At 47.3% G+C, this 24,542-nt stretch overlaps 1 protein-coding gene across 1 annotated transcript in view; it reads left to right on the top strand.

Moving 5' to 3' along the window:
- Positions 1-24,542, top strand: part of C7H20orf204 (chromosome 7 C20orf204 homolog) — a 122,463-nt gene that overhangs the window by 39,121 nt on the left and 58,800 nt on the right. Inside the window, exon 2 of the mRNA XM_078651661.1 lies at positions 7,447-7,587. Within this exon, the coding sequence (XP_078507787.1) occupies positions 7,447-7,587 (141 nt within the window). The remainder of the gene's footprint in view (positions 1-7,446; positions 7,588-24,542) is intronic.

The raw sequence follows: 24,542 nt of genomic DNA, 5'->3' as shown, positions 1-24,542 counted from the left end.
AATTACATAAATCAGCTGAAGGGAGCCAGAAATATAATTTTTGTAAGATTTTCATAAATCACTGCTTTCCACTCCAAAATGTTTGGAAAAGATTGTAAATCACTGCTGTTCACTCTTAGTGACAGTCTATGAGCCTGGAACACAAGGATCCAAGACAAAGTCAAAGTTTCAGGCTGATCGCTACTGAAGTCTGGGTTGGAAGAGGCCACGGAGTTGATCTCGGTAAAGATATTAACTTCAAATATTTTCAGGATCTTTTTTTTGTCGATGGTAAGGTGGGCTGCGTTCTCTGCAGCTAAAGTCCAGTCTTAGCGTAGACATTAACTGATAAGTGAAGTCCAGGGGTTTGGTGAAAGCCTTGGCTCTCAATGGCATTTGAGGCTACCCACAAACCTCCAAGTAGCTGTAGTCGAATAGCCTCAGATTCTGTTCAAAAGCTGTTAAAGTGGCTCACAAGTTGCAGTCCTATTGAAAGAAAGAGTGCACTCTACAACTAGCCAAGGGTCCAGGATGTGTGAGAGACCTCTTGGAGGCTAGGACGCCGTCTCTCGACTACAACAGTGGAGTCCTGGGCAAACTGTCAGCTGGGCACTCTGCAGGTGTAGGGCTTCTTTAGCTTTTGTGTCCCTGAAGCTTAGCAGGAGGCTAGCCAATTAGCCTTAGAGTCCACTCACTAGTGCAGTGCTTTGCATGAGTGGGAGCAGGTCCAACCTTTGGGATCTCTCTCTCCACGGCAGGAGCAGCCCCTTCTCTTTCTGAAGTCCTGTCTTGACCAGTAGATGCAGCTGGTGCAGTCTTCCTTTGGCGCGGCCTTTCTTTCTGGAGTCCACAGGTCTGATAAGTGCAGTCCTTCTTCTGTTCTTTCCGAGTTCAGCAGTGTTCTGAAGCTGGAGGCCAGGTGTGTCACTTTTATGCCAATTTCCATTTTGTATGTGCGGAGAACTCACTAGCCAAAGAGGTTACAATTTCTAGGGGGCAACTCTACCCAGGTTTATATAATTTCTTGTGAGGTGTCTCTTAGCCCAAATCCAAGATCTTGAAACCATTTTTTTCTGGGACAAAGCCATGAGCACACCACTAATGTGTGTCCAGCATAATGGGCCACCACTCTTGGAAAACTGGTTCTGCAACAGGTTTTTTCCTTTCTGGAGGAGAGGCCAGCTGTCTACCTACACAGCGGAGCGGGCAAGCTAGGGTGTGACACATTTGCCTCATAGAGGCAGTAGCTGTTTTGAAGCTGGGCCATCTGTAGCCACCTCCAATAGACCACCCTGACAGGAGGAGTCAATTCAATTCAATTCAAGAAGCTTTATTCGAATTTAGTAGAAAAATTCATAAAAGCATACAGGGTAAAAACACAATAAAAACAGAAGTCAATTATGTTCAATACAAGGACATTATCTGTACAAAGTTAACAACAATTCGTACTACTAATAAAATCATTTTTACAATTCATCGTAAACAAAACCTAGCAGCTTTATTACAAGGGGGCAGGTATCTAGACCTGGGATAAAAGTCATGCAGTTCCCATGTACTGATTGGGCCATCTCCCAAATATGACTGCCAACTTCGGAGATGTTGAATGACTCGAGGGTCCCTAAAGTTGACCAAAACCAGGTCTCCCAGTATGTCCTTGGGGATAGATCCCAACCACCCTACCCTTCTAACATTTAAGATAGTTCCATCAATGTTACGTGGCAAGGGTCTATTCTTTGTCAACCAGAAAGACACCTTGTTTGCCAGGTCTGCTGGTCTTTCAATTTTGCTATTAGTGAGCTCGGGCACGCCCGAGAGGATGGACACAAAGGGTGCTGCCTCCGGCGGTAGATCTATATGTTTAACCCTTCTTTGCGTGTTACAAAGAATTTGGGACTTCCCCTTTTTTGGCGTGAGTGGTTTAAAATGCCTGTCTCTGGGAGCAAAATGCTGGGTTAACGGGGGGTTTGATGTGACTAATGTTTTAAATGTTTTGGGAGCAAGTGCGTGAGTATGTACGATATTACTTTGTACTGGGAGAATTGGGATATCGGTAGTGACTAGGGTCTCAGCTTGATTTTTCCCTTCAATACTTTTAATGATTGTTAGGTTCGCCCTGGTGGATTCCTCTATGATGCAGAGCTTTTCCCCTATAGCCTTGATTCTTTTTTCCAATGGGGAAATTAAAGCCTTGACCAGGAGTTCAATCTGGGCCAGTAGTTCAGATGAAGTAGTGGTTGTGGTCGGCTCCAGGTTTGAACATACCTCAGATGTTTTAGGGTTGTTCTTAGTGCCTAACAGGAGGCTTTGATGCAATCTCTGTATTTTAGCTACTTTTCCCCTCTGTTTAGGCCCTTTGCGCTTTCTGTTTGGATAAGATGCCTGAACGTTTACTGGACGTTGTGTAATGTCTGTAGGTGTTGAGGGAGAAAGAGTACCAGAGTGGCTTGAGTTTAGTTCAAAAGTGGTAATAGATTGGGGGCTGGTATTTCGCAAAGCGCCTGCAGAAGCATTAGTTAAGTCATTCCCGTTATCAACATTAATATACACCGTTTTGCAAAGCAAATTTAGTTCATCCAAAAAAGAAAAGTTTTTTGTTTGTGTTTGGTCTTGTGGCTCCATTACTGAGAGGTTGTTGGATGCGGTTTCTATACAGAGACTCTTTCCTACTCTTTCTATACCGCATTCGATGGCCGATGTAGTCCTAATTAAATAATTGTCCAATGTCCCTTTCTGTGGCCCCCCCGGGGGTTGTTGTTCGTGCGAAGCCCTTTGTCAGTCATATTATAGGTAACTTTGGGGGGAGAAAATGTATGACAGGGGGCTAAGCTAAAGCACACATGCACCAATAGTCTGACAACGGGGAGGTAAAAGGATAGTTCAGTTAGGGATACCAACCAAGGGAAGTATGAAGACAGTCACTTAGATGAAATATTTAGTTATAGCACCTCTTTTTTACCTTGAGCAAGCGGCAAAAATCGAAAGGGGGTGGCCCGTTCCGTCCTCCTCTGGCCTCCGAGGGCCACAGAGGGCCCGCCCGGCGCTGTCCGCGCGCGTCCCGCGGGGCGGGAGGCAGTCCGGTGCTTTGTAGCTCCTCCGGTCGCTGGTGGTGGCGTGTGGAGTGCGCCGCGGGTCCCGGGGCACCTGGGGCTTGTAGTTTCTCGCGGCCGTTTCCCTCACGGCGCGAAAGTGGTCCCGCTGTCCCCCGACAGCAAAGAAAATGCTCCGCCCGCTAAGCCGTTGCCCTCACGGCTGGACACAGTCACAGGACCTCAGGTAGGTCCTCCTACGAAGCACCTGGCAGTCCGGTGCTTTGTAGCCCCTCCGGTCGCTGGTGGTGGCGTGTGGAGTGCGCCGCGGGTCCCGGGGCACCTGGGGCTTGTAGTTTCTCGCGGCCGTTTCCCTCACGGCGCGAAAGTGGTCCCGCTGTCCCCCGACAGCAAAGAAAATGCTCCGCCCGCTAAGCCGTTGCCCTCACGGCTGGACACAGTCACAGGACCTCAGGTAGGTCCTCCCACGAAGCACCTGGCAGTCCGGTGCTTTGTAGCCCCTCCGGTCGCTGGTGGTGGCGTGTGGAGTGCGCCGCGGGTCCCGGGGCACCTGGGGCTTGTTGTTTCTCGCGGCCGTTTCCCTCACGGCGCGAAAGGGGTCCCGCTGTCCCCCGACAGCAAAGAGAATGCTCCGCCCGCTAAGCCGTTGCCCTCACGGCTGGACACAGTCACAGGACCTCAGGTAGGTCCTCCCACAAAGCACCTGGCAGTCCGGTGCTTTGTAGCCCCTCCGGTCGCTGGTGGTGGCATGTGGAGTGCGCCGCGGGTCCCGGGGCACCTGGGGCTTGTAGTTTCTCGCGGCCGTTTCCCTCACGGCGCGAAAGTGGTCCCGCTGTCCCCCGACAGCAAAGAGAATGCTCCGCCCGCTAAGCCGTTGCCCTCACGGCTGGACACAGTCACAGGACCTCAGGTAGGTCCTCCCACGAAGCACCTGGCAGTCCGGTGCTTTGTAGCCCCTCCGGTTGCTGGTGGTGGCGTGTGGAGTGCGCCGCGGGTCCCGGGGCACCTGGGGCTTGTAGTTTCTCGCGGCCGTTTCCCTCACGGCGCAAAAGTGGTCCCGCTGTCCCCCGACAGCAAAGAGAATGCTCCGCCCGCTAAGCCGTTGCCCTCACGGCTGGACACAGTCACAGGACCTCAGGTAGGTCCTCCCACCAGGAGTCACATCTCCTCCTTCCAGCAGAATCTTTGTTCCCCTTCCTGGGAGCACTTCACACCTCTTACACTGTCATGGGTGACAACTGCAGCAGTTAATCAGAAGTGGCTACTAGATGTTTGGGGCAAGAAAGTGGTCAATTCCTGAAGTCACCTTGGTAATAAAAGTTACCTTAAAGCTGACATCAGCATTAATGCAGGTTTATGTAACAATAAATTTGATACCTTGGAGTACTAAATCGGGTGGTTAGCTCCACGTTAGTCAATAAGGCCACTGGCCTTGCTACAATTTTGAGTTTTTACAGTCAGGACATGTAAAGTATAAAATAAACATGTACCTCTATTTAATATTGAACACCATGCCTTGTGGGTTACTAAGGCTATTCCTTGCGGTGACTTATACATATTAAAATTAATGGTTTTGAAAAGCAAAAGGGTTTATTTTTTCCATTCAGGTTGGCAGTTTAACAGGGGCCCAACTAGGCTGCATTGGCAGACCTAGAGCTATGCTTTACTTGTCACAGTAGTGATGGAACACTAAGTGCTGCAGTTGACTAGTGGCATTTAACTTACTAGCCCTGGGTACACTTTGTACCAAATACTAGAACAGTGTTTTACAAACTGTGGGCCGTGAGCGGATTCTTGGTGGGTCGTGAAAGGCCAAGCAATAAATTAAGATGCATTTAAAATCAGTATTTATCTTGTCACATTTTCTGTGCTTCAAAGATAGACGTCAAATGTCAGGCTATGCCTTCTGGCAAATTGGTGCTTATGTTTTTTGATACGTGGGGATTGGTGTTTACATACTCCTCTTACTTAGCAGTCAGAGAAAGATAAGTAAAGTGAGTTATATGACAATCTTGCTGGGGTTCTGGGAGTGTGAAAGGAAAGCCTGTAATATGTCATTTGTTTGTAACGCCCAAGAAAATGTAAATACCTGTAAATTAACTTTATATATTCAGCAGTTAGGAAAGAAAAAATGAGGCACATTTATTTTGTTATTCTGAAGTGAGATGCAAATAAATATTTTAATAGGAACAAAACAAATCATAACACTTTACTTGGTGATATGCAAATGATAGATATTCACTGAAACCTGATTTCCATACATTATCATTTGTTTGCTATATAGTTTCATCAGTAAAACTGCATGTCCGTGCAAATATAGTGGCCATTTCAATGGAAAAAATGTTGTCTGTAAATGAGAGTGTGTTACCACATGGTGCTTTAGTCACATAAAAAAGCCCACCTCATGCCCATTAAAGCTAGGCGGGTCGCAAACGTTTATGGTTCTAAAATGTTTGAAAAGCAGTGTACTAGAGGAAAGCGCCTCATCGTTGAATCAATTTCCTTTGGGCCTGTGGACACGTGTCATGAACCTTAATAAATGACCAAAGGTGATGGTCATGAATGAACTTGAGTGATTGGTCTGAAGTGGAAAGGGACAAAGGACAGGAGACAGGCTGACAGGGTGCTATAGGGTGTTTAGTGGATCGCGATCAATCAATCAGTAGGTTTGTAGAGTGCTACTTGTCACCCATGAGGGTATCCAGGCGCAGGGTATACAAGCATCCCTCAAATTTCGATGCTTGAGGAACCAGAAGAGGCTGTTTTGAATTAGTTAATAGAAACTGTTCCCCCCCGCAAAGCCCTCCTGTGTAGCACACACTTCTATCTGAGAAGCTTTAATAGAAATTCCATCTCATTCCAGGGTATCAAAGACAGGGCACAGAATGGGCTCAAAAATGTTAAAAGGATAGACTTGGATAAAATGAAACAGACATTAGATGAACTTGCTGCTAAAAGAAAGGTTGTACTTTGTTTAGGAGATATGGTTTGAGGCCAGAACTCTATTTCCCTATGAAGCAGTCTAAATTACTTTATCCTAAAGAGGCATCCTATTTATGAGTAGCAAATTACAGAGGCGTTCCTAACACATTGGATTTGCAGCCACTTTCAAGGTTCTTTATCTTTGACTATTTTGCTGGAGTCTGTTTAATCCGCAGTGCAATCCAAGGCTCTTTGAAGGTTCTCCCTTTATTTGGTGTATGATGCATGCTTTCAGGCTATGCTCTCTGTTTATTATCCTGCATACTTGTAGTGCCTCGACAAAAATTAACCGAGTTTTGTTTCAATAATCCTGTGTCTGTAGTAGGGTTTTTACAGACTGCTTTTAACAACAGTTCTGACTTTGTATGGATGTCTTCGCATTCTTTGCTGTTGGAAGAAGGGAAAATATATTCCAGATCAGCAGTTACTAAAAATGAATGATGCATTTAAGCTGAAAAGGGTTTGAAGGATCCGAAGTTCATACATTTAAGTCTGGACTCAAACCTACAGATCATAAAGTGGTAATTGTGCAACTTACAATGCCGTAGCTACTTGAGGTGTGTTTGGGGTGTTACACCCCCTAAACCTGTATTATGTAGGAAATAGTTGGGTGCAATTGGTTTCAGTCAGGTAATGTGAAGTGTCTATCGGATTTCACCTGGTATTTTTACATGCCCACACTGACAAAAACACACACTCTCTCTCTTCTATGTTTAGAAGGCCTTAAACAATGTTAATTAGTTAGAAAAATATTGAGTGTTAAGTACCCCTAACAATTCACACTTCTCTCTCTTTCCACTGCCCATTAAGTACCCCTCATGTCCTGCTTCTCATAGAATGTATTTTAACAAGATGTCCTAGCGTGGCTGTTGGGAAATCTGAGGCTAGCAAACACAACAAGATGATGGATGGAGTGCTGAAACTTTTCAAACACTCACCCCCAGTCAAGAGATCTGGGTTGAATCCATTGTTCTTTTGCTCACCATGCCACCCCAGTTTGGACTCAGCCATATGCAAATCAGTCTTCACCCTGCTCCCCATGAGAGCAGTCCAGCCCGAACTGCAAGGCCAGGTCCTCCCTGGACTGGAAACAAGCATTCTAGGACCGGTTTCGGGATATCACCGGCCATCAACCATGCTAGCTTGAATCCAGTAGCACACCGAAATCTGGAGCTCACATCCCCCCAAATCATACTGACCATGCTAAGCCCCTAGCAACTTCCCCAAATATGTGCAAGCAGCTCCAGCGGTATTATGTTTCTAGAAGTTGGTGGAACTGTGGTTGGATAGGGAGTCCATTCATCCTCTCTCAGGAGAGTCATTACCTAAAAAAGGCAGGGCAGATCAAAGCTTCCTGGCTGTGGGGTAGTCTGTTTAGCTCTATAGTCCCATGGCCTTTGCACAACATGCTTCAGTGGTTTCTGCTGTCTTCCTCCAGACTCTCCCCAGGGTCTTCTTGAGGGCGATCATGCTTGGGATGCTGGTGGTGTCGATGCTGAGCGAGAAGAAGAAAGGGTGCAACATTTCCATGATCCTGCAGCAGTATGAGGCGGTGGTGAACGTGGAGCTCCAGAATCTGGTGAGTGGTCAGGGATGGAAGTGCGCTGTGGGCCTGGGGGTAGAAGGGAATAGGCCGGGGCGATTCATGAAGTCAGACATGCGAATGCAGGTGTGTTCTAAAACACCAACGTAACATTATGGATAACCCAAAAAGGAAAATAGAATATCACATTGGTTAAAGGGGAAGAAAGAATATTTCATGGCATAAATCTTGTGGGAGGGATGTAGGACTTTAAGACACTCATTAAATAATGAAAATAACCATCTCTCTATCATAAAGTGTATTATTTAATGCCAGAAGAACAGGTAATGGTGTTTGTTTTAAGATACAACATTAAGGCATAATGTAATAGTTTAGGATGATTGTTGCCCTACAGTGTTATTTAAGCTAGTTTTAGTCCTTCTTTGATGTCTTATTGTTTTTTACTTCATTATTACTGGTTAATATGGCAGGAGATGTTTGATGAGGCTGTGCTGTTTTATTACGTCAACTTCCTCTCAGCTGAGCCTTATTCCCCCCTCTGCTCTTCCTGTGGTGTGAGTGGCAAAGATCGGGGGGTGTCAGCAATCTTTCATTCTGAATGCTCATTGGTCATATGTTCCTCCTTCCCATGCCCCCTCACGGAGAGACCTCGGGAATGTTAAGGCTCTATTCTCTTACAGGTCCACTTGACATCCTCAATAAGGTTCAAATCTTCTGTGTCAACCACTCATGTCTCCTGAGACCCCTTCTAAACACTGCCCAGCCACAGGCAGGATTCAGAGCACATAACATTACATAAGATGTATTTATGAAGCACATTTTTACCCATAAGGGTATACTGGCGCTAAATAAAAGATGTTTATTGTTACCCAACTCAATGGTAGTACGTGGTCGTGATCTGCAGCCCTCATGTCTCCACAGTTCTCCATGAGTGCAGCACCACCCCGTTAAAGGTACTGCACCTGGAGACCTGCAAAAGTGTGGGTGTCCTCCTCCTCCTCCTTCTCCTCTACCTCCTCTTCCTTGATCGTTCAGCCCATCGCCCTTCTTCAGAATTGGTGTCTCCTTGCACCTTACCCGTGGCATTCCTGTAATAATGGGGGGCAGAGGAGACCAGAGTGCTGTGGATACCTCCTTGAAATGAGCTCCAAGCCTTTCGCCGTGATGCGTCTGGTACCACTCGAGTTTTTGCCAACTCCAGCCATGTTCCTCAATCATAGTCTCTGGTTCGGGTTCCGCCTTGAGCTCCATGATGCAACTTGGTCTGCTCCCTGGTCCGATTCCCCTTCTCCTTTTCCTGACTCTTCACACACAGAGCACATAGAAACGCTAATTAACAAATACAATAAAATGGGTCACCCAAAACAAAAAGAAAATAATACTACAAACCCAAACAGGTTGGGTGAAGTACAAAAAATAATGACATGGAAACTCAAAATAACAAATAAAAAGGTGTATGGCTCACAAAAAATAGCAAAAGTTATGACACCTGGATAAAGTAGAGAATGGGGCCACTAACAGCAAATAATAGAACATGAAATGGTTAACAAATAAAGAAGCAGAGAATGATGTAAATACAAATGAGGAAAAATCTTATATAGGTGAAAGAAACATTTTAAATGAAACCTAATTACTAGAGATTCCAGTACAGCAAATAAAACGGCACGGGTAACCCACAACAACAATAAAATAATAACACAGAGGTAATTCAAAAACAGAAAAAAATCACATGGTTAATACGTTCACAAGATTATGGGTAACAAAACAGTAAATACAACAAAGCGGCAAACATAAGTTCAAACAGCACAAAATAATAGCACAAAATAATTTTACACTGGTGACTCAAACAGAAGGAAAATAATAGTACATTGGTATCCAAACAAGTATTTGCAATGCAATAGGTCTCGCATTAGGAAAGTTTGAGCTATTGGTCTTGTAAACTACAATTTTTTAATTTATGTGTTTGTTTTGAAAATAGCTAAATTAATAGCTTTGTCATTTACAATGCCAATAGTTATAACTTTCGCAAATGTGACACCTATAGCATTTGTAATGCAACATGTTTTGTATTTACGTGACTTAGATGTATTGATATTACAAATAACAATGACTTTTAATTTTTTTAAATAATTAATACTTAAATAAAAGTGATTGTAATTTATAATGGCAATAGATTAAACTTTTGTAAATAACTTTTGTGAAGATTATGTTCAGTGTATTTTATTGTGACGAAAATCCAAGAACAGAAGTGAAATATTAACATCTTTTTGTGACATTTGTAATAAAGCTTGAAACATTGAGAGAACATATTTGAACCAGTTGTTGTTGAATGGTTGCACAGATTGATGCTGTGATGGCGCGGAGTGATGCTGTGGCGTTCAGTGATGCTGTGGTAGCGCATAGTAATGTTGTGGTGCCCCTGAGTGATGCTGTGGAGGCCCTGAGTGATGCTGTGGAGGCCCTGAGTGATGCTGTGGAGGCCCTGAGTGGTGGAGGCCCTGAGTGATGCTGTGGAGGCCCTGAGTGATGCTGTTGAGCCCCCGAGTGATGATGCTGTGGAGCCCCCGAGTGATGATGCTGTGGAGGCCCCGAGTGATGATGCTGTGGAGGCCCCTAGTGATGATGCTGTGGAGGCCCAGAGTGATGATGCTGTGGAGGCCCCGAGTGATGATGCTGTGGAGGCCCCGAGTGATGATGCTGTGGAGGCCCCGAGTGATGCTGTGGAGGCCCTGAGTGATGCTGTGGTGGCGCATAATAATGCTGTGGTAGCGCATAGTGATGCTGTGGTGTTCCAGAGTGATGCTGTAGTGTTCCAGAGTGATGCTGTGGTGGTGCTGAGTGATGCTGTGGTGGTGCTGAGTGATGTGGTGGTGCTGAGTGATGCTGTGGTGGTGCTGAGGGATGCTGTGGTGGTGCCGAGGGATGCTGTGGTGGTGCTGAGTGATGCGGTGGTGGCGCATAATAATGCTGTGGTAGCGCATAGTGATGCTGTGGTGTTCCAGAGTGATGCTGTAGTGTTCCAGAGTGATGCTGTGGTGGTGCTGAGTGATGCTGTGGTGGTGCTGAGTGATGCTGTGGTGGTGCTGAGTGATGCTGTGGTGGTGCTGAGTGATGCTGTGGTGTGCTGAGTGGTGCTGTGGTGGTGCTGAGTGGTGCTGTGGTGGTGCTGAGTGGTGCTGTGGTGGTTCTGAGTGATAATGTGGTGGCGCTGAGTGATGCTGGGGTAGCGCTGAGTGATGATGTGGTGGTGCTGAGTGATGCTGGGGTGGCGCTGAGTGATGCTGGGGTGGCGCTGAGTGATGCTGGGGTGGCGCTGAGTGATGCTGGGGTGGCGCTGAGTGGTGCTGTGGTGGTGCTGTGGTGGTGCTGAGTGATGCTGTGGTGGTGCTGAGTGATGCTGCTGAGTGGTGCTGTGGGGGTGCTGAGTGGTGCTGTGGTGGTGCTGAGTGGTGCTGTGGTGGTGCTGTGGTGGTGCTGTGGTGGTGCTGAGTGGTGCTGTGATGGTGCTGAGTGGTGCTGAGTAGTGCTGTGGTGGTGCTGTGGTGGTGCTGCTGAGTGGTGCTGCTGAGTGGTGCTGTGGTGGTGCTGAGGTGGTGCTGAGTGATGCTGTGGTGGTGCTGAGTGATAATGTGGTGGTGCTGAGTGATGCTGGGTGGCGCTGAGTGATGCTGGGGTGGTGCTGAGTGGTGCTGTGGTGGTGCTGAGTGCTGCTGTGGTGGTGCTGAGTGCTGCTGAGTGATGCTGGGGTGACGCTGAGTGACGCTGGGGTGACGCTGAGTGATGCTGGGGTGACGCGGAGTGATGCTGGGGTGACGCTGGGGTGACGCTGAGTGATGCTGGGGTGACGCTGAGTGATGCTGGGGTGACGTTGAGTGATGCTGGGGTGGCTCTGAGTGATGCTGGGGTGGCTCTGAGTGATGCTGGGGTGGCGCTGAGTGATGCTGGGGTGGCGCTGAGTGATGCTGGGGTGGCGCTGAGTGATGCTGGGGTGGCGCTGAGTGATGCTGGGGTGGCGTTGAGTGATGCTGGAGTGGCGCTGAGTGATGCTGGGGTTGCTCTGAGTGATGCTGGGGTGGCGCTGGGGTGGTGCTGGGGTGGCGCTGGGGTGGTGCTGAGTGAAGCTGTGGTGGTGCTGAGTGATGCTGTGGTGGTGCTGAGTGGTGTTGTGGTGGTTCTGGCTACACAGGCCTTTACTGCCTCTATGTGCTCGAAATCCCCAGCCTTTCCCTATCTGTTTCCAGTTACCTGTGTCCTAATGCGACCAATGATGGTGACGGTCGAACATTCTGATAAGACAATGACTTTGAAAGCGTAGGCTGTGCCTGTATCTCTCCTGACTCCCATGGGTCCTGCTATAGGACTTGTGTTTTCATAAACATTAGGTATAACCCTATATTGTTTTTTGTTGACTCTAACGAGGAAAACAGTGGAGGGGCCATTCACGCATTTCATAAACATTACATTCCTTGGTCGAGCTATCTGAGCCCAGAGAAACGTCACAGGCAGATAGTATACATATTTACTAAACACCACGAGAATATTGCTTCAGTGACTACCGAATAATCAAACAACTGAACCGCTGAAGGTATTTATGCACGTGTATGTATGTGTGTGTGGATACGTGTAGGCATGCGTGTATATGCAAGCATATCTGTGTATATGTGAGCATGTTTTAGTGTGTGTGTGTGTAAGTATGTACGCGCATTTGTGTGCGCGTATGTATTTTGTGTGGTGGCGTTTGTGTGTAGGGGTTTATGTGCATTTGGTTGTTTGTGAATGTTTGTGTGCGTGGGTGTAATCTATGCTTATTTGTGTGGTTGCGTCTGTGCGCGTGGGTATATTTGCTAATGTACGTATGTCTGTGTGCGTATTTATGTGGTTGTGCGGGTAGGTGTGTATATGGAAGCTTATGAATGTGTGCGAATGTGTATTTGCGTAGCTGCGTCTGTGCGTGTGGATATATTTGCATGGGTACAAAGTGTATTGTTGTGGTTGCGTTTAAGCGTTTCGCAGAGTAGGTGTATTAATGTGGTTGTTTGTGTCTGTGAGGCGTCTGGTGTATTTGCTTGCCCAGATACGTGTATTTGAGTAGTTGCGTCTGTGTGTGTAACCGTGTATGTATATTTGGGTAGTTGCGTGTGCGTTTGTTTGTGTGGTTGTTTGTTTAGGTGTGTGTGTGTGTGTGTGTATTTTTGCGTGGTAGATATGTATCTGAGATGTTGCACGTGGGAGCATTTGTTCATGTGCATTCATGTGGCTGATTTGTTTGTATATGTGTGTACACAGACAGAAGACAACTGTGGCGCACTGAAACCAAACAAAAGAGGGCATGTATTCATGAAAGGGCAAAGGCAGAAAGTCAAAGCCGGCAATTATCCCAGTCTTCCCGAGGTACAATCCTCGCAGGTTTAAATGCATTGTGTTGTAGCTTATAGTGGGTTTTTCAAGTAAATTCCAACTTCTATTGAATCGTCTGTTTCAGAACACACCCTTTCAGTCACTTGAGAAGCAGCGGGGGAGATAACGACAGTAGAGAGGGTGAGAAAGAGAACAAACAAGAGAAAAGGCGAGATACCGGAGAAGACGCGACAATACGAAGAGAGAGCTAAAGAGAGGCAGGAAGGATAGAAGGGGAGGGGAAATGAAAGAGAAAGAATGAGGATGAAAGGGAGAATACAGGGGGAAGTAGGAAAGAATAGTGTGGAGAGAGAAAGAAACAAAGTGTGAGATAGCGAGAGAAAACGATAGGGGTGAGAGAAGTAAACATAGAAAAGAAGCAGACGAGAAAAGAAACAAAGGGGTGAGAGAAAGAATAAATAAAGAAGGGGTGAGGGACAGAGATTTGGAAAAGTCAGTCCTAAGAGGTCAGCCTTAGGGTCCTGGCAGGGGTGAATGAGGGGGGAGGAGAAGTGAGGCTGAGCGCGTACTTGGGAAGCTTCACGCTTCAATGCCTGAAGCCGAGTGCACGCTGGGGAAGCTTCAGATGCCTGTGGGAGGGAGGCTGATGGCTTTGATGTGGACGCGCGTTCCGCACGAGTGCACCACATGAACTGGACGCAATCCGCGATGGTTTCAGAGCTTGGTTTGCCCTCTATACTCTCGTCTATTTATCCCTTGCGGGATAGAATCGTCGAGACCTAATAAAGGGAGTAATGTAATGTAATGTAATGTAATGATGTCTTGTAAAGCGCATAAATCACCCCACAAGGGGTATTTCCGCGCTGTAGACCGCTGGGGAACCCGTCCTGGCTTTCCTTGCGAGATGGACCCTACTGGGTATCTCCAGGGTGAAACCAGGCATCCCCAGCGTATGGTGGACGAGACGTATGTGGAAACCAGACAAATTGGGTAAACAAGGAATGAGATGAGTGAAGAGAACCGGGAAAAGCTGATTTTGGAGCGCAAGAAAGGAAAATTATGCAAGTGGAAAGAGGGGGCGGGGGAAAACTGACCTAGAGGCTAGAGTAAAAGGAGAGAGAGAAGAAATTGGAAGGGAAAGACAGGAAAGTGAAAAGCAATTGGTGAGGGGAGAGCAAAGAGTAGGAAGAAAAACAGGCAGTGCATGAAAGGAGAATGGAGAGGAGGAAAGGAGGGAGGTAAGAAGTAGATTAAGAAAAGCAGCTATTGAGGGAGAGCGAGAAAGTGTACACCTCTGCCTCCTAATGTATAGTGATACAATATCTAAATATGATGAATGACAACAATCTTTCCTGGGCCAGTCCCATCTAATGTATAGCTCTGCTGACCAAGAAACACAATAGTGACTCTTTCATTGTGCTAATAAATACTGTTTTTGGCATCACAATAGTTATTCCGGATTAGAAATATTAAAGCGTCAGTCATACCATCAAGATTACGTTTTACTGGAGAACCACATTCTGACATTTCATGACACATAACATAACCAGGCTTTGAGACACAAACTCCCACTGCCACCTCTTTCGAAATTAAGTGCCACATTCAACCACTTTCAGATAGGCTCCCACAAACACACTTTTACATAAATAAAGCATGAAATTCAACTGAGCTTGCCCCCACTGGTGTTGAGAGGTGAGCTCACACACCGCTCAATAGAAGTGGGCGAGCCACTAACAGCTCAGGGTGAAGTCCTCTTGGAACCCCGAACCTCAATGACCTGAGTTTTCACAGGAGGAGATGTGATCTAGTGGCTAGAGATGCACATGGGGAACCAGCAGCGGCGAAGCCAATGAGTCATGAGCCCCAGTGCAATAAAGCAAGTGCCCCCCCCAGCTGATGTTTGAATTGTAATATAAAGAAATAATCACGACTCAAAATAAACATGTTCAAATTCTCACAGCATCAGAATAATAAAACAGGAGACGCTTACAAGACCAGTCATTTACAATACTTGTTGCTTCAGAACACTTCCCAACTTCAAACCTCCAGAGCCTCAGAATACTGAAAAACAACTCACTGCATCACAGGGATCACAACCAATGGAGAGCTACTACATCAAGACACTAGCAGCAACACAGCACTCAAAAGGTGGAAACGAACATCAAAACTCCAGAGGTAAAACATGTCCATCCTTAACCTCTAGTGCGGTCGTTCCAGTGCCTTTCACAGACTCCAAAGTCAAACTTCAAAGTGCCTGTGGCGCCTAATTTCACACTAGTTTGAAACGTAAGCCACTTACAAGAAAATATACTCCGAAACAAACAAATGCACTCTGATGGTTATACACACACAGTTCGCACACTCGAAACAAGTATTTCCTTTTAAGTATGCACCAAGACGCACAAACTGTGTAACAAAAGCATGAGCGCAAATGTGTACAAACGTTTTTAGTAAACATATACCCTCGCGCACACAAACATGGTCTCCATACTGTAGGAGCTACTAGCATGCACACACAACTTTATAATTCTGTATTGTACAGAAAACTCCACAGTAGTTACTAGTGTGCATTGTTAGTTGTGCCGTGTACTAGCATACATGTAAAACTGTTGTACGCAAAGTCCAGAATGAAGCTATGTTCGTTGGTCTGGTCAGAAACCCCTACATAAATTCAACTTCACCTACACGCATGTGACCACACATGTATAGCATATGCACTTGTACGAACAGCCACTTTTGTATTTACACATTCTACCTTATTAACGGACTCATAGCGCTGCAGATAATTACCAGGAAAATACAGTGAGGGGACTCGCCAGATCCCGACGCAGTGACACGTACAAATGCAACAAGCCTTGGCTACTTAAAATAAACAAGCAAACAAATCCCCCCGGCCCTCACTTACCACATGTCGTCTACCTCCAGCCCCCAAGCCCGTTGGTACCATGGTGCGGTAAATGGGCCACAGAAACGCTGGAGCACGCACACCGCAAGTCGGCCTGGAGCGCGCCTCGGAAGAGACGCGGGAGGACAGGAGCGTGACCCCGTGAGCGTGCACGTTGGCGTTCCCGCGCGTTCACAGACCGGTGTCTGCTTGTGCACAGGCCTGGCTCCCTTGGAGGCAAACACGGCAGCTATAAGTCTCGTTGGCGACAGCGCTTCGCGCTGCAACGCCAGCGAGACCTAAAAAGGAAAAGGAAAAAAGGAAAGGAAAAGGAAAAATATCCTCTCGGTGAAAAGGATAAAACAATATTAAGCAAGCCTAGTAATAAAGGAACATTTCAATTATTAAACCAACTCAGAAAATAACCTGAAATAGCACACAAAGACATTTCTTGAGTAACTTTCGGAAGGAACAAGATAACATTTACGGGTAACTCAAAGCAGGTGAAAATAAAACATTACCTGGGTAATCTAACACATGAAGGAATACAATACTACATAGATAACTCAAAACAGCAACAAAGAAGTTTTGTTGAGCAGCTCGAAAACATAGTTAGTTAACATATAACATGGGTAAAAGAGGAAAAAAGAATATCACAATGGTACTAGAAAAAAGAAAGTAAAATACCAGCACAAGAATAATCCGATACAGCAAATAGAACATAATGAGATTTCTGAGCCATAACCGGGAATTAAATATGCGATGACGCAAAAGATAAAAAAGGTCTGTAAGTAAAAAGGGATAACAAAAACATGTAGAGCAGATCTTGTGTAAAACGCAATGTTTTATGTTGGAGAGAGTCTAAAAGTCTTGTAAAGTTCTGAAGTTGGTTCATATCCTAGACTCTTCCCAGTTACCACTCTCAAAACACCTTTTGCTTATGTCCCCCTACCTAACATACCATCTAGTTGATGCCCATCAATGGCGGATGAAGTCCTGTTCCTCTCAACCCCTCCACTCCTCGCAGTTGAAGTTTCCAAATGGCTACACTGCTGGAGGTTTAAGAAGTTGGAAGAAAAACAGGAAAAGATAAGTTGGGTGTTAATTTTGAAATTTACATCTCGGACGGGCAAGATTGAGGCATGATGATTAAATCAGGAAGCCACAGCAATATATCTTTGATGCAAAGAGAAAGTTTGCTATGCTGGGTGCAATATATAAATAGGTTATTAAAAGGAGGTCTAGTATGGTATTTCCATGGGTGGCTGCTTCAGTCTTATATACGTGTAGCGGTCCCTCTAGGACTAGGTTCCACCAAGGACTATGTGGTCTGGCAGGTTCTCCATTGTCATAGATCACCTTATACATAGGATTTGCATCTCTGGGTCCTTGGAATAAGTTTGTGACTTTATCCAAATCACTCCTTGGGGAGTGAAGGATTCCTAAATATTCATGGAGGATGATTGTTGCACAGAACCTACTAATGGAGACACCCATTCCTGTTTTGTTTCAGCAGTAGTGGACAGGCACTTTGGGAATTTTTGATGTTTCCTGACATCAGGTGTCTCTGAAAGGCCAGCGGAGTTTGGAGAAAGTGTTTTAAATGCCAAGCTAGGGATCACTGGCCTGTCTCGAAATCTGTTTAGTTCACTTTAGATCAGTTATTCTTCTTTGAAACACCCTAAAGGGCGTGTCTTCTCTTAAAGCTCTTTATAAGGGGGAAGATTCCATCAGCTTAGTCTTCAAGTTCCCTGTAAATACAATCGGAAATACCATACCAGGTGCCCCTTGCCTGTCCAACATTCTCTGGCCATTTTCTGAGCTAGATGTAGCCGCCCATCTTCTTCCGTTCTCTCCATGTCACTGTGTCAGGCCTGGGATCCGGCTGCGTTTTCCAGTGCAGTTTTCACAGCATGGACATGATGTATTAATTGGTTTTGCAGTCACAAAGCTTGTGATTTGCAAAACTGAATGCTTTGAAACTGCGAAAACCTAAGTTTCAATGTAGAAAAGGTATATCTCAAGCCGCAAATTGTTTTTGTGACTTAAAATACATACATTGTACCTTCTTTCAATTCAAAAAGAGAGGATCATGGAAGGGGCGTGTCCCCTACTCACAAATCACAAGGACATTTTTCAATGTTTTGCAAGTGCAGTTGAGGTCAAAACGCCAAAACGCTTTGATGGCATACCGTCGCTGTCTGTGAGGGACATATTTACTTTTTTGAATATGGGATCAGTCACAGACCAAAAATATTTTCAGGCCACAAACCAGTCGGTGTACAAAAAGGACAACAAGATATTTCTGTTATATGTGTTTTGAAAATACCTTTAAAAACATTTGTATGGGGGGCGTGGCCAAAATGATGGCGCGATAGGACGCATTGTTCTGTCTCTCCCGTCGGCAGCCCGGCAAAGCATAAGCGGTTTGCCTTCTAAAGCAACTCGACCCGCCGCAAGCAGTGCCCCGGCGCTGTGAGGGGTGCGGGGACCCGTGAGGCGGCCAGCGATCGACGGGACTGCAGTCAGCCCTACCTAAGCAGCGGAGACGCCATATCCTGAGCTGTTGGGGCTGTGGCCTGGCAGCACTGCGGCTGAGGTTAGGAAAGCATGGGCCGACTCGTCTGTGAGTGACAGCGGGTCGCTGTCGCGGGCCCGGTGCCCTACCGAGACCGGAGAGCGGGACCGGGCACGCTCTAGACCAGAGATGGCACTTGTGTGCTCCCGCTGAGACAGCGCTGGTAGCGACACATTTATTTATTTATTTATGAAATTTGATAAAGCGCGAACAAATGCCCTTGGGCGTCTCGGTGCTGCGGCTTTGCATCATATTCTCAACTGCAGGAGTATCATCTAAGACATTACTGGTTGAACAGCCAGGTTTTTAGCTGTTTACGGAAGGACCAGAAGACCAGCTGACCCTTTATCGTCCCCTCAGGGGACTGCGATCCTCCACCCTCAATGACTTAGTGGTGCCTCGTACCAGGACTGTCTCCTGGGGAGACGGTTGGTTCCTGGTTTCCGCTCCAAAATTGTGGAACACCCTACCTCAGTCAATTCGGACCAGCACATCTCTCTGGTGACCTGAGGTCCCTGTTTATGCAGTGCCTTGTATACAATGCAAAGAGTTTTAAACTTGACCCTGCTTCTAATTGGCAGCCAATGAAGTCTTCTGATGGTGTCTTTAGCAGAATTATGTTTGGGAATTCCGGCAAGTAGTCTTGCTGCCGCATTTTGTATTGTTTGCATTTTGTTGACTACCCTAGTCTGGGCGTCGGCAAAAAGACCATTACGATAGTCCAAGGTGGACAGCACTAGAGAACTTACCAGAGTTTTCCCGGCACTTTCAGGCAGGAAGGGGATGATTTTCCTTATTAAGCGTAGTTTATGAAAGGCAGAAGATGCTACTTTGTTGGCGTGGGCGACGAAGTTGAGCTGGTCGTCAAAGACAACTCCCAGGTTCCTTACCTTAGAGGTGGTATTAGGCAGGGTTTCCGAAAGACGCTGGCCACCAAGCGGGGGACCAGCTTGATGTGAGTTGTCCAAAGATGACAACCTCCGTCTTATCGGAATTAAGTTTTAGACAATTGGAGGCCATCCAGTCTCCAATTGCCAACATACAGTCTTTGAAACCCTCTGCCATCGTTTGTCCATTATTTTTAATGGACATGACTAACTGTGTATCGTCTGCATAAGAGGTAAGGCTCATCCCGTGTGCTCGGATGATATTGGCTAGGTCCGACACATAGATATTGAAAAGTGTCGGACTCAGGGATGAGCCTTGCGGGACCCCACATGGCAGCGCCAGATTAGTTGATTGGAAAGAACCCAAAGTGACGGCCTGAGTTCTGCCTGCCAGAAACGAGGCCAGTAGATCCCTAGCTACTAGTTGAATGCCCATTTTTTCGACACGGTCGACCAAGATCGAATGGTCGACCGTGTCGAAGGCTGCAGATAAATCGAGTAGCACCAATACTGCTGTTCCTCCTTGATCTCGGATGACCCTGATATCGTCCGCCGCTTTGATCAGGGCGGTTTCGGTGCCATGGAACTTACGGAACCCGAATTGGGTGTCGTCCAGTAAGTGATGTTCCTCGATGAACTCAGACAGCTGTGGATTCATCGCTTTTTCTACTACCTTCGCCAGGAATGGAAGGCTGGCTATCGGTCGGTAGTTTTTCAGGTCATTCTTATCAAGATGTGGCTTTTTTAAAAGTGGTTTGAGGAGGGTTTTTTCAAGGTTTCCGGATAGATCCCCAATCTGAACATGCCATTACAGATTTGAGTGATGGCAGGTAACAAAATATCCATAACTGGTGGGAGAATTTTGACAGGGCAAGGATCTAATGCTGAACCGGTTTTAATAGAGGAAATAATATGCCCTATTTGATCCTCTGTGCAATCTTTAAATTGTGTAAATAAAGAAGCAGGCAGTGTGGAGTGAGTGGTTGTTGAAGAGTTATTAATATTGGCAGCAAAAGCGGTATAAATATCATTAACCTTAGTGAAAAAGAAAGTTCCCAATGCATCACACAGGGATTGAGAGGGAGTAGGATTTATGTCGGGGGAATATCCGGCTAGGTACTTGGTAGTATCATAGAGCTGTTTAGTTGAGTTCTTGGCTTGCTCTATCCGTTCGCTGAAATACTTCCTTTTGGCGTCAGCAATCATGGTTTTATATTTGGCCAGCATCTCCTTGTAGCGAGTTTTACTTTCGTCATTATACGACTTTAGCCAATGCCTCTCCCTATTTCTGCAAAGCTGCTTTTGGTCCCTGAGCTCCTCGGTAAACCAGGGGGCGGAGGGAGTCGGTCTGTTTCTTGTTACACGTTTAAAAGGTACAAGAGAATTAGTGGCATAACCCAGCCAGTCCTGAAATTGCTTAGTAGCTGTGTTGGGATCGGAGGATAATATCGGCTGAGAGTTGGTAAGACAAGTTTTTAAAGTAGCAATATCTATATCTTTCCAAGCCTTGAAAGGTTCGTAATTGGAAATAGGTGCATTGGCAGTGATAACTTCATCAGGGGTAATTGTGCCAATAACTGCATGATGGTCTGACCATATAAGTGGAAGGCTATCAGTTATGTGAAAACCGTTGAGGTTGGAGAAAATGCCGTCCAAAGTATGGCCACCATCGTACGTAGGGAAATTAACCAGTTGAGGAAGTCCTAGGGTGCTCATACCAGATAGAAGGGAAATAGTATCCCTATCTTCAAGTTTTTCTAAATGGAAGTTAAAATCCCCTAATACCATTAGAGATTTTTCAATAGCTAAGGGCTCAAGAATGGTACTAAAGTCTGCGATAAATTCGGACCGTGCTCCAGGAGGCCTGTATAGGAGTACTCCTTTGAGATTATCGGAAGGGGAGAATCTAATGGCAAATTGCATGGCTTTTTTCGTGTATCAAGAGAGAGAGAGAGGACCAGATAGCTAGTCCATATCCCCGGGTTTATATGTAGTTAATCAAAAGGAGACTAGCTCGAATAGACAGGGTTAACAAAAATTAGTTTTTAATTTTTAGTTCAAGGACTCAAGTATGTTTCGTCACGGGGTAGTGGCACCTGGTAGGTGTGCTCATGAAGCCCTCACCCACCAACCTAGTTGGTGGCATGCTTCATCATCGGGCCCACCCAGTGACACCTAGCGTGTCCCGGGTGTGCTTCGACGCCTGATTACAGCGGAGCAGGTATGTCGCTGAGTGTGCGGTGAAGAGTGTTATGGAATGATGATTAAAACGGCTTGGCGGGGGTCCCAGTGCCCGAAGGCTAATTAGACTTTAATAGCTGGGTCACCGTCAGCGGTTAAAAATAAGGCTGTTGGATGTTAGAGGCGAGTTACGACCTCCCACATCCTGAAACGGGTCAACATGTTTCAGCCAGTGCCTTATGAGTAAGCTGGCTTTCTTCAGGACGGATTAAAATATGTGTGTGTGATTAAAACTAGTGGGTGTATACTTCAGACTATGTGTATACACGCCCTAAAGTGTTTTTCTATGTGTGAGAGGGGGATTCCCTTCTCAAAACACCTGTACATATAACATGTAAAGACAAGGACAAAACATACAAGGAAAAAAGAGAGTCACTTGGCTGTATTGCATTGTATACATCTGGCTGCCGACTTTATAGCGTTGTGAGTGCAGGCTATAAGCGGCTACAGTGTAATGGTATTGGTGATACCATTATGGTGGGGTTCGCACTAGAAGTTCGAGAGTGAAGTGGCTAAAACACAGTATGTACATAAATAGTGCAATAGCGGTAAAGAAAATGAGAACGCAAGAATTCTTTCTTACGCTAGTTTTGGTAATGTGCTACTTCAAGGCTGAGAAGTGGCAAGGGTTGGCCCTGTGGGGAAAAAAAACAGGTTTTGGCCACTTAGATTTGAGGAGACCTGTAGGAGAGAAAAGCGCTTACCAGTGATGAAGGTGGTGGATCATCATACTCACAGAATTACTGGGCAGAGCCTGCTTTGGACCTGTAGTGCCTCCTTCGCAGAACCGGTGAGTAATGGCCATTGTTGCTCAGGTTTTATACTGTGGTGGATTGTGTAATTGTTCGCACCTGCATTGTAGGGGCAAGGGTAGAGAGACTCGATCTGCCGAGTCATTGCGCTCGCGAGGGCGCCCAGGTGCTTAAGGAGCAGTGGCGAGCGTTCGCGCATGCGTGGTGCTAAACGCTCGCATAGCGCATGCGCGGGAAGTGGTGTTATGTCCGCGCATGCGCGTTACGGGGGTGCGCGCGTGTTGGGTAGTCGCGCATGTGCTGGAGGGTGATTAGTGCCATCACTGTGTTAGTGGTTTGCAGGTACTGAATAAGTATGGCATTGACACATTTGGGGGTATATATTCAGAGGGCTTTCAGTTGCATGGCTTCACAGGTGGATGAAGGGATCTGGGAAGTCCTGACAACAAAGGTGTCATGGGCAATGATGGCTAACCCGCGCCCTTTTTTGCGCTCCTGGTCTTGTCTATAGACCTTAAAGCCGCTGGGGACCACGACCACTAAATCTGGGTTGGATGCGCTGTCCATCCAGGTCTCAGTCAAGAACAGAACAGAGGTGCGGCCTTGCAGCAGAACCGCGCCCTCAGAGCCCGCCCGGAAACCTTGGTGCCTTGCAGCGGGACAGGCAGGTGAGCGATTCCCCGGGAAACTCGCAATGCGCCATCGGCACTGAGTGAGGGTGTGGATTTGGGAGACTGCGCTGATACGGAGAGGAGGCCGGGGAGATCTGGAGTGCTGCTGCGCCCTACCCCGGCGAGACTGGTCCCTGCCCTTGGATCCAGCATAGGGATTTGCTGTGGGAGACGCTCACATTCCCCCACGCAGTTGTCCCCCCTGGAGGGTCTCAGAGGACTACATTGGGTTCCCGGCAGCCTACCATTGAGGGTCTGCCTGGGCCAACGACCTGTGGCATTACCGCACTGTGCAGAGGAGTGAGGAGCCAGGGCGGTGATGTGTGGACCACGATTGCTAGGCTGCCCCGGGCCCACGAAGGGGGCCCTCCTAAGAGGGCGGCCACCCTTAGTGCCACAAGATGGCACATTCGCCAGCGTTGCAGTGTTTGGGGGACCCGAGGGGGTCCCCTGTGACGTCACTTCCGGAAGAGGGGGGAGAGGGAGAGAGGTACTTATACCTCTCCCGCCCTCTTTTCCTGTTTCTGGTCGGCGGTGCCCCTCCTGCCTGGCTGCCCGGACGCTGTTTTCCCTCCCCACCGCATACCCGGCGCACGGGCAGGGGGGGGGGGTGTTTCAACGAAACCTTTTTACTTTGTATTGCAGGCAGAGTTACAGGGCGATCCTAAAGCGGTAAGATACAGAAGGGTACCCTCTACAGGAGCACAGTAAGGGTGCTAAAGCCAATTATCCCCAGGGAGGTCCTCGCGTGGGATCTTGGAGAAGCGACGGCGCCCCGTTAGTGCTATGGGCGGTTGTGGACCTGAGCAACCGGGGGTTGCCTGCAACTCTCTGCCCCCCGTAGCGGGGAGGGGCGTGAGTAAGGGGTGGACTGGCAGTCTGCCGGAGGGAGGGGGTATCTCCTCCCCCAAAATGACAATACCGGTTAGGGCCACCGGGTTTTATGGCTCATCAGGTGGGCAGGCGGCGAGGGGCGGCCTGCCCTGGGATCGCCCGTAAGTTAACCCACCATGTTGGCATATTGTTATGCAAATAAACCTGCAGCAATTTTCTCCACCAATATTGTGTTGTGTCTATTTATTACATTTATTGCTGTGGGAGGGCTGGGGAGTGTGCAGATATTGGCACTATGGCTGCGTGTGCCTGGAAGTGGGCTTCGGCCTTCTTGGGAAGCTGGGAGGGCGGAGGCCATACCTGGGACCTGGGTCGCACGCATCGACTCAAGGATAGTGAGGTGGGTGCGGCGAACCGGCACCCAGCAACGCCGGGCTCTGCGTGGTTTTCCGTCAGCCCTCAGGCGGCATGTCCTTAGTGCTGACAGCGCCCTATGGTCGCCTGGTGCCCTATTCCGGATCTCCTGGGTCCCCACAGGAGTGGACCGGGTACACCCCGAGATCAGCGGAGCCACAACGATCCGTTGTGCCCTTAGAGGGTGACCATGTGGAGACGCACCGGGCTTCCTTCACGTTCTGGGGACTGGGATGGGACCCGCTCACCCTGCCCATCTACGACAAGGGCATCGGCACAGAGAGGCAGCACGCCCCCACTCGCAGGCGGGGGAAAAAAGATAAAACATTGACAGATCTCTTTGCACAAGCCCAGGGAGGGAGCCGCGTGGGT

Source organism: Lissotriton helveticus, chromosome 7, assembly GCF_964261635.1.
Source record: "Lissotriton helveticus chromosome 7, aLisHel1.1, whole genome shotgun sequence".
Lineage (NCBI taxonomy): Eukaryota > Metazoa > Chordata > Amphibia > Caudata > Salamandridae > Lissotriton > Lissotriton helveticus.
The sequence above is the reverse complement of the archived record's forward strand: the minus strand, read 5'-3'. Positions and strand labels throughout refer to the sequence as shown.